This window comes from Lycorma delicatula, chromosome 8 (assembly GCF_047948215.1).
Source record: "Lycorma delicatula isolate Av1 chromosome 8, ASM4794821v1, whole genome shotgun sequence".
Lineage (NCBI taxonomy): Eukaryota > Metazoa > Arthropoda > Insecta > Hemiptera > Fulgoridae > Lycorma > Lycorma delicatula.
This window is the reverse complement of record NC_134462.1, coordinates 2,049,935-2,060,688: the sequence shown is the minus strand read 5'-3', so window position 1 is coordinate 2,060,688 and position 10,754 is coordinate 2,049,935. Positions and strand designations below refer to the sequence as shown.

Sequence of the window (10,754 nt, the reverse complement as noted above, 5' to 3'; positions counted from 1 at the left end):
AAATATGCAATAAATTTTATCGTCTTCATTTGATACAATTACTTCTTGTGTTGCTACAAACTGTTATTTTAGAGTAGTATTAGGTTTACTCAGTAAAATTCCTTTACTTAGATATATATAGCATAAACTACTTTTTATGTAGATTTTGAACATGAAGAAACTATTTACTAACATTTTTCTTAAAAATATTAAACTGATCAAAATAAAATAAAATTTGAAATCACAAGTGATGTAATTTATTAAAATGGATATTTACATGTACTAAGATAATATTAATATAATGAATTAGGAAATAATTTTATCAAACTATGAACATTTGTGCAAATAATAAAAAAGCTATTAAAAATACCATAGCGTCCAGATTATCTATCATAATTATGTTTTTGATTACAAAACTAATGTTTTAGATGTCAAATAGAATTACTTAAACAAACACAATGACCTAACTACAAGGTAATTAAATTTCAAATGTTTTATTGTTACAAAATAATCTAATATCTTGTTAATTAAGCAATTTAAAAAATACAAATTTGATCTAACACCTTTACAAAGATCATTTATTTGCTAGAAGAGAGCAAATTTTTGTAGTGAAAAAATAATAATAAAGTAGTAACAAATAATCACAACTATTTATAATCTACAGCCAGCAGCATAGTATAATACTAGAATAGGAGTAGACAAGGTGGGGAAGGGTATGAATATCAATCACTATTTCATATTAAAAATACAATAATTACATATTATATGAGTATATTACATACATAGGTGCATGTTTATCTCAAAATCACTCAACATTTTCACGGTATTAATAATTCCTTAACTTAATTAAGGAAGGATAAAAATGCATTTACTGTAATTTAAACCATATGGTGTGGTTTTGCATTTCACAAAAATTTGCATAGTTTTTTTTGTAGTCGCTGCCACTCCACCACATAAGTCGACAAGAAATCAAACATTTTTTTTTATCATATTGTAAAGAGAAAAAGACATAAGAATAAGGAGTAAACAAAGGTTAATAAGGTCATTTAATAATAGAGTAGACAAATATATGTTACAATCTCACTATATTTATACAGTCATGACTAAACCATATTTTAATAAAATATCAACAGTTTCTGTTAAAGCACTTCCTTTTCTTATAATAGTAAATTGTCCATTAACACTTAAATCGACTACTGTAGAACCTAATCGTTCAATTAGATTATTTCCAAGTGTTCCTCCATCAAATACAGCAGCTAACTGAGGCCAAAGAGGTCTGAATTCTTCTGTTGATAAACAGCTTGATGAATTACTAATATTAGCACTAGTTAATGCCAATGGGCGACCTAATTTATTAATAACACTCAATATAAATTCACAATCTGGAATACGTATCCCTACTTTATTAGTATGTTGATTCAGAGCAGGATTTAAGTATTTTGTTCTATTCAGCACAACTGTAACAGGTCCTGGAAGTAAATCATCTAATAATTGATAAGGAATGCTGTCAGTAATTCCCCATAGAGAAATATCTTTTACACGATCTACACAAATTGCGATCGGTTTATTTAAATCTCTTTTCTTGATCCGATAAAGTGAATTTAAACCTTTTGTATTTTGAACATCACATGCTAATCCATATATGGTGTCTGTAGGAACAGCAATAACTTGACCGTTTTCAAGTAAATTAGTTGCCAATCGAACAGCCTCAAGTTCTTGATTTAGAACCCTGTAAAAAAAAAGGCATACGTAATGAAACTGTAGATGTAAATTATCTACCTGTTAGGTACCACAATCAAAGAGTTGTAGGTAACCTGATATTAGACATAAGTCACTTTTGAAAGTGGCGCAATGTTTTTTCAAGAATTAAAAACAACTTATGCTACACTTATAAAAAATAAGGTGTGAAGTAGTTCCTTGTTGCCTTCTTTTCTGAACCAAGTATTATACTGTAGCATAAAAAAATGTCCAGTGCACAAAAACTCAAGTAACACTAAACCCTATGAGTGGGGTTTATTCTGTTTACAAAAACTGGCTACAAAAGCATGCAACTATTCTCAGACTAAGTAATATTTAATAAAGTTGTTTTATGTCAAACATAAAAAACAGGGTTTTTACAGCAATTTATTGGTTTTCACATCGTATTTCTCAAAAACTATTGCAAACACGGTTTTGTAACCTATTTTATTCAATTTTTCAGGTCAAAAACCATAAGAGAACACTAATTTATGGTTTTCTATTATTTTGGTTATTAATGTTCAGAAACTTAGTATGACTTCATTTCAATGGGGTACCTGAAAACCGGCAAAATATTTTACTAGGTGTAACTTACAAACGACGCATTTTAGAATATATAGGTTATATATAAGAATACGTTATGAAAATCCCAGGATAAATTCCTGATACATTATATATGTATATATTTATATATGAATAAACAACGTTAAAATAAATGCAATAATATACAAATGTGGGCTCAACTCTCATTTTGATGAAATTTGGAATATATCTTATTTAGGATCTAAGTTGTTTGTAACAAAAATTGAAATTATTCATCGAAACGTTTTTCACTTGAATTATATCCCTTGTAAGTTACACAGTACCCATATCCAAGTCTCTATTTTGCAATATCCATGAGTAATATACATTATTTTGTGACTAAATAACTTTATTTTTATTTAAGAATACAGTTAGATTTACTTAAGGTTATGTAAACAGAAGTCTTGAATTTAAATGAGATAAATGATGGTCAGTTTCGAATAAATTTTACTAATAAACCAACCTCTTTCTTTTCTATTTAGTCACCGGAGCCACCATAAGGTGGCTTCAGAGGATGAATGAAAATGATATATATATGTAAATGAATGTAAATATGAATATAATATATATGAATGTAAATATATATATGTATATATGAATGTAAATGAAGTGTAGTCTTGTACAGTCTCAGGTCGACCGTTCCCGAGATGTGTGGCTAATTGAAACCCAATCACCAACACCAAAGAACATCGGTATCCACGATCTAGTTTTCAAATCCGTATCAAAGTAACTACCTTTACTTGAATTTGAAATTAGAACTCTTGACTAAACCAACCTAACATAACCTAACCTTAACTTAAACCAAATTAAGCTCAATTAAATTTCATTTAAATCAAATTATAAACTCTGTAAATAATGTATATTGCACATTATTATGTATAAACCCACACCATAAGCTTAACATAACTTAATTTAGTTTTAAGTAAATATAATCTCATTCTTAACTTAATTTCACTGAAACCAAATTTATCTGAAAATAATTAATATTACACTTGTACAATACTAAATTATGAAATTTTTGATGAGGGTACTGTGTAACTTACAAGATAAGTATCTCTGGTAAAAGGCATTTTCGACAAATAATTTCAATTGTAACAAATAACTTAGGCCCTTCTTCTTTTTCTTCTTTGGTTAACAGCCCTTAGGGTTGGTTGGCAGCAGCTTTCCACTACTCTCGCTTATGTCTTTCTCTTTAGCTCCCAGTAAAAATCACAGTTCATATCACCATTATCTGTTTTATGAACTCCAACCAAGGCCTTCTCCTACAATTTCTCCCTTCCATCTGTCCTATCACCCTCTTAACCAGACCCTGGTGCCTAAGAATGGTGCCCTATTAGCTGAGCTCTTCTTCTTTTCAATTGTTTCAAAAAGCTTCTCTCTTCGTTAACTCTCTTAAATACCTCCTTATTTGACACTTTTTCCATCCAACTTATCTTCATCATCTTTCTTTAACACCATACTTCAAAAGCCAGTCTCCTCTTTTCCTCTCCTCCAATTGTCCATGTCTCACTCCAATACAATGCAATACTCTTTACAAATGTTCTCAGTAACTGTTTTGTCAACTCAAGGCTTATATTATTTGTTGTAATAAGATTTTTCTTTGTGTTAAAGGCGTTATTTGCCTGGTTTATTCTACTCACTATTTCTTCCATCACCGGTTATTTTACTTCCTAAATATTTAAACTCTTCTATTTCCTGAATAGTCTCACTTCTCAGTTTTATTGTTGTTCTATTCATCCTGTTCTAAGTGCATACCAATATTTCGGTTTAATGAATGTTAATACACATGTGAAATTCTTCTTTTAGTTAACCTATCCATAACAGTTAAAATCTGTTGCAATTAAATCATCTGCAAATCTTAATATGTCAACTCTTTCTCCTTGGATCTTTACACCTACACTAATAACTTCCTAACTCTATTGAAGGCCTTTTGTATATATAAATTGAACAGATATGGAGACAATATACAGGCTTTGTCGCACCCCTTTTTTATATTTGCTTCTTCTTTTTTGTTTCCACAGAAAATTACTCCCATTTCATTCTGTTAAATAACAATCCTTCGTTTCCTGTAGCTAATATCTATTGGATTCAACAGATGGAACAAGATGTTCCAATTTACACTATTGAATGCTTTTTTCCAGGTCTACAAACAATATGAAAATAGTTTTACCTTTCTTCAGTTGTTTCTCTACTATCTCCCTTAGTGCTAAAATTGCTTTTCTGGTTCATATCCCCTTTCTAAATCCAAATTGGTCTTCTGTTAACAGTCCTTCTATTTTCTTTTGGATAATTTAGTTATAATTTTTGATGCATGACATACTAGGCTCAATGTTCTATATTGCTAACATGATAGTGAATTTGTTTTCTTAGGTAAAAGTACTATAATGCATCTTGTAAAATCTTACGGCAATTCTCCAGTTTCATAAATGTTATAGACCAACTTATATAATTCTTTTTTCATTCTGCCACCAGCCCTCTTCAGAAGCTCTGCTGGTATGTTATCCATTCCTGGCACCTTTCCTCCCTCAATTCATGTAATACCTTTGAAACTCTTCTTCCATTATAGATTCCCCCAGTTCCTCTAGTAGTACTTACTCTTCTATTGTTAAAATCTGGTTGTCACCTCTATACAACCATTCCAAATATTCTTTCTATCATTCTGCAATTTTTCCTTCATCATACATGATTTTTCCCCTCTTAATCCATTATACTCATAGTTTTTACTTTCCTTAAACTGAAGAGTATTTTAATATCTTTATCAATTTGTCCTGCTTTCATACAGTTGTTTATAACTTCACAGAACTTTTTTAGGAATCTTTCTTTATCCTGTCTTGCTTTCCTATCTACTGTACTCCTTAATTTCTTGTACCTTTCTCTTCCTTCATCAACTGCAATTTTGTACTTTCTTCTTTCATTGATAAACTCAACAACTTCTTCACTTATCCATTCCATCCTCTTTTCATATTTTTCTCCCAGTTATTTTTCCTGTTGTATTCAGAATAGTCTTTTTTATTCTACTCATTTCTGTTCAACATCCAATTGTTCTCTTGTTTCTATGGCTTTAGTGACTCTCTCAATTTCTCCCATGTACATATTATGAGCTACTTCATATTTTAATTTAACATCTCAATGATTTCTTTCTACTCTTACACCTAAACTTGAATTTTAACATGAATTTTCACATTGTGACTAAATTATGATCACTATTTGTATCTGCTTCAAGATAAGAAGTTATACAGATATCAAGATATCTGTATCTTTCCCACACAAAAATATAATCAATTTTTGCTCTCATTATATCTCCAGGAGCTTTCTATGTATATCTCCGCCTTGGATAAATACAGTATATTCTAAATTTTACTAAAATTTGAGGTGAGTCTGTAACTATATTAATTACCAAAAATTAATGAAATAATCAACACTGTAACAGACTATTAATGTATGAATATTTGGGTTTTTCTATTATGGCTTCATTACTTCTCGAGAGCAATAATTTTTGCTTAAGGGTAGTATGCTTTAACTTGTTTTATTTAATAATCTGTTGTATAAAAATTTAAGGATACAATATATATTATTATTTTGGGTACCCATTACTATAATTATCAAAGTGTGTATGAATGTGGAACACAGGGGGTAATATTGCACTCGCATCTGTTAAAGTTTGAGTAGTGCCAACAAAATGTTGTCAATGGTTTATTTGATAAAATTTAAACATTAAGTTGGTATTTTGTCCACCTAAATAAAAATTAAAATCCTATTTTGGTTTCATAAGTGCTCAGTGATTTAATTATAGGTGCACAAGTGTATAATTATTGATACTGTAAGTTACCAATAAAATAAGTTTTAACTAATGAAAGAAGTGGAATTCTGAAGTGTGAATTTAACTAATAAATGACAAACTACTACATTTTAAAATGTACATGCAAATTCTTCTCAGTGTAGTGCGCTAAACATGTAGTGAAGCAATGATAAAAAAACTGAATATTTTTTTAGATTTACAAAACAATTACAACTGCTGCTTTTATACACCCCTTTTACACACAGGGTAATTGATTGCTAATTTTATTTTTATTTCCTACCTAAAATATGATCTCAAACTGATGTATCATAAATGAAAATATTACATCTTATTAAAGAATCAAATTTATCTAAATACCAATATAACACATAAAAGTGAATAGTTATAAAGTAGTTTTAAAAACAATAAAACAAACTTTAATTAAAGGTAAATGTTATAAAAAGTCTACCTGAGTCAGAGCTAGCTTTTGCTCTGAATTGTTGTTTTTATGGTTTCTTTGTGTATATTTATGTTTTAAATAGTTAAGTATGTGTGCATAAATATAAGACTCAGGAGGAGAAAACCCTCCAAACAGTTCAGGTTAGAACAAAAAAAAAACTGAACAAAGCACAATCCATTCAAGATTGAAACTATAACTAATTTGGTTAAGTGATAAGGATCACAATAGAATCTAAAAATCATATTCTCAACTAACTGATAAAGTAAATATTTGATGTTATTGCCAAGCTACTAATTTGGTACCACAGTAAAACACATACCATGGTACTAGATAATCTGATCAAATTTTACTCAATGATCAGAGCCCTGCCCGACTGACTGTACGGCCTAGGAAAGTGCTACTGTATTTAGGCACCATGCAAACTCAGTTTGAGCTGATCTTTTTGGATCTGCTTTGCACTGCATGTTCACAATAAACATATTTTTCAGATAATCAGTTGATAATCTAAAAAATATGTTTAATAATAATAGGAGAATGTTAAAAATCAGATGGGTGGATAAAGTGACAAATGAAGAGGTATTGCGGCAAATAGATGAAGATAGGGAAGAGCACTAGATAAATTCCCTATCTAGCACTAAATAGGGAATCTTGGAGAGCTGCATCAAACCAGTCGAATGACTGAAGACAAAAAAAAAATAATAATAATTCCAACTTATGCTTTTTTAACACCAAAATTAGAAAGGAATCCTGGATGAGTAAAACATGTGAAACAACTAACACTAACAATTTGTTTAACTGCCTTTACACAGTAGGTTTGAGCACTGTTTTTTTTAGTGGTGAACAAATGTTGTTTAATAACATAAGTAATTATTGCAGATGATAAAGTTTGAAACAATATCTACTAAGTATTTCTCAATACAAAAAAAAATCTACAAATTCAGATATAAAACACATTATCTTGATGTAGATTTAACACACTTGTGACTGCACGATGACAGTGCATAAATTTAAATATAAAATTAAACACCGTGAACAATGCGTACATATGAAAATACTACACACAGGTAGATTGATATTATAGGTTATGTAACGTCTGCAGCTAAATTAGCATTAAATTAATCATAACAGTCATTTTTATGCATTTAAAAATTTGTAAATGTTCGTTTTTTTATGAAATAATAAACGTTACACATACAGACAAATATCATATTGTTTTTGGGCTAATTTACAGAAAAAACATGAATTACAAAATATAATCATTACATGTAGCACATTAAAAACCGTACACAGCAATTATCACATTACTTCTTAAAAAAATAATAACAACCATTCTTATACTTACGTTTTGAAAAGAGTTTTCATCATTTTATATCAGACATAGAAATAAATAACCTCAACAACAAACTTAACGTTAATGCTGAACACATTTGACTTACAGGCGGCCACACATGCCGTTCTCAGTACTGTTTAAAAAAAATCCCTTCCGGCACGCCGGAAGACGGATGTAGATTTCACCGGTGCTAAGTAGGGGATAAAAAAGATATCCACCTTAAAATGAAAAAAAAAAACTTCATATTTACTCAATACGACAGTGGTTACATGTGAAAAAACGTTTCACATGTTTAGCATACGATAAGCCTCATCTTACAATTCTAGCAATATTTTGGTCATCCCTTACGTAAGGGTTGGTCATATAAAAATTGTTTCAGATAAAAGTTGTAGGTAATGTTTAGAGGACTAACTACCACTTTAAATCGATTCGATACTGTGCCTATTAAGGGAGGTATGATTTTTTTTGTCTTCGAAACCCCATTTTTCCATCCCCTGGGCCAGTGGTTGGTGATATCAAAAAACTTTACTTAGGTAAGTTTTAGGCCCTTATCCAAAGAATAGTGGGAACTTTAAACGAATTCAATATTTTACTTAATAAGAAAGTTATAGCGATATTTTGTTTTTTCGAAAAAGCCCTTTCCATTTCCACCCTCATGGTACGATTTTGCCCATTGACGCAACCGAGATTTACGGTCCTTGTATTTTATGTAACAATTTGAAAATGATTGGTGCAAAATTACGGCAGTTATCATGTTCACAAGAAAGTGAAGTATATATAAAATTTTGAACTGACGGTGATTTTCGTGTGTGGGGCATGTGAAACGCGAAGATATGTTGACATTTTTCGGAAGTTGAATCATGGTACCCATTACAATTAGATAGTTTTCTTATGAAATCAACCCAAAAAATCAGCCATTTCTCAAAACATTACGTGCCTTCATTAAAAAACTATTTAATTAAAATGAAAATAAGATTCAAAATTATTATGTTCATAACAGTTGATTGCCAACAGTTAAATTAAGTCAATGTTAAAAGAAAAACATCTTGTCAGTAAGGTGTTTACAATGTTAGCTTATCTTATACTTAGATGTATTTTAACATTGACTTACTTTAGCTATTGATAATCAACGATTATGAACACAACAATTTTAAATGTTATTTTCATCTTAATTCCCATTTATAAAAATTTATATGGACAAATATAAAATTCATATGCACAACTATAAAATTAATAATTAATCAGTAATCCCTAATGATGGAGGAATAATCTGAAAGCACTTGGATAGTCAATACTCACAATTTTTGATAAGTGGATACTCTATTTTTATATAAATAACATTAAAATCTGGTATTAGGAAAAGGACACAAAGTAGGCTGATAATATTTTTTTATTTACTCATCTCAGTGAAAAAGTAAATTAACTGCTGATTTATTGTAAGATACTAGTATTTTATTTAATATACATGAAAGGAATTGTTATACACTCATACTTAAAACATTTGTAGCATTTTTGGATGAATTAATATGATTTTAAAATGGTTCAAGCTTCTAAAAACCAGTGTTTTGGTTGTATAATGTTCCAACATTGATCTAACACAAGAAACATACATTTCCAGATTTACCTATTCTGACAGATTTTCAAAAATATATTATTCTTCTCAACACTACTTTTTGCAAGCAATGCATGTCTACAGATAGGTAGTATTTTATTGTTTAATAATCTTTTTATGCATTAATCTTACTTATTATTGAACAATATTTTCTCAATTTAAAATATGTTTCTTAGACAGAGAAATTACATGAAACATATAAATAAACAAGCTTTTAATATATTTGCAGAATTAAAACTTATTTAAAATAAAAAATAATAATTTACTTTTACCTTGTTAAATTGAACACATTTAATGCAGACAGTTTGCAAATAGAAGAAACGATTTATATTTACATAATTGAAGTTGATTTCAAGACAGGGAAAAATCTAATAAATTTTATTCTCTAACATCATTTAAGATTAGGTCTGCAGTGCGATTTTTTAACTAAGAAGATTTTCAAAACTATGATCGGAGGTGTACACATTGGTATATTTTACACAAAATGATCAGATGAATTAGTATGACTAATAATATCTTTTTATTAAAATCTGATGATTTGAATACTGTGTCTGATTAATGTTTTTTCTATCAGTCTAACATTCCATTTTTTGCCGCAGGCTTATTTGTTAACAAAATTACAAATTAAATAATAATTTTTTTTTATAAACTTGTAAGTAAAGTAATTTTTATAAATAAACAACAAATTTATTGATACAGAATTATTATTAAACGACAGTTTCAATACTTACATATCTGATTCTCATACATTAAATACTATAATTGACAAATCCAATAAAAAAAAATTATAATGAAAAAAATGAAAATATTTATGTGCTTACTGTTGAGCTGAATTTTATTTAATATACAGGAAAGGAATTGTTATACACTCACACTTAAAACATTTGTAGCATTTTTGGATGAATTAATATGATTTTAAAATGGTTCAAGCTTCTAAAAACCAGTGTTTTGGCTGTATAATAATGACATGGCAATGTCTTTTCTATCCATTCCTTTATAAATAAATAATTTTCATTTATTTATAACACCATCATTCATTCTGCAACTTGATGCATGTGTGATTGATACAACCATATCTTAAAATAAAGAATCTCAAAACATATGTACCATCATTAGATTACCTCTTAAGGGGGAGATTTTTAATAATAAAGTTACAGAAAATAATGAACCCATTTTCACTGCACAAATGAACATTAAAAAGCATAGATATTATGACACATGTATGGGCCTAAATAATACCAAGAGAGTATTGAGCAATTTACCTTATTTGCTATAT

The 10,754-nt window shown here is 29.0% G+C and overlaps 1 protein-coding gene across 1 annotated transcript; it reads right to left on the bottom strand.

Moving 5' to 3' along the window:
- Positions 1 to 1,047: 1,047 nt before the first annotated feature.
- LOC142328690 (threonylcarbamoyl-AMP synthase-like) lies at positions 1,048 to 8,112 on the bottom strand. The gene is made up of 2 exons (XM_075372622.1): positions 7,879 to 8,112; positions 1,048 to 1,708 (listed from the first exon to the last, which is right to left on the bottom strand). Exons 1-2 carry the CDS (start codon positions 7,899 to 7,901, stop codon positions 1,069 to 1,071), a joined length of 663 nt encoding a protein of 220 aa, XP_075228737.1. The 5' UTR covers positions 7,902 to 8,112; the 3' UTR covers positions 1,048 to 1,068.
- Between the last annotated feature and the right edge of the window lie 2,642 nt (positions 8,113 to 10,754).

What these genes read in the sequence shown, in the direction of transcription:
- LOC142328690 (XM_075372622.1), bottom strand. Translation starts at nt 7,901, where the DNA reads ATGATGAAAACTCTTTTCAAAAC. An exon ending in ATGAAAACTCTTTTCAAAAC is followed by an intron (nt 1,709 to 7,878) that starts GTAAGTATAAGA and finishes TTTTTTTTACAG; the next exon opens with GGTTCTAAATCAAGAACTTG.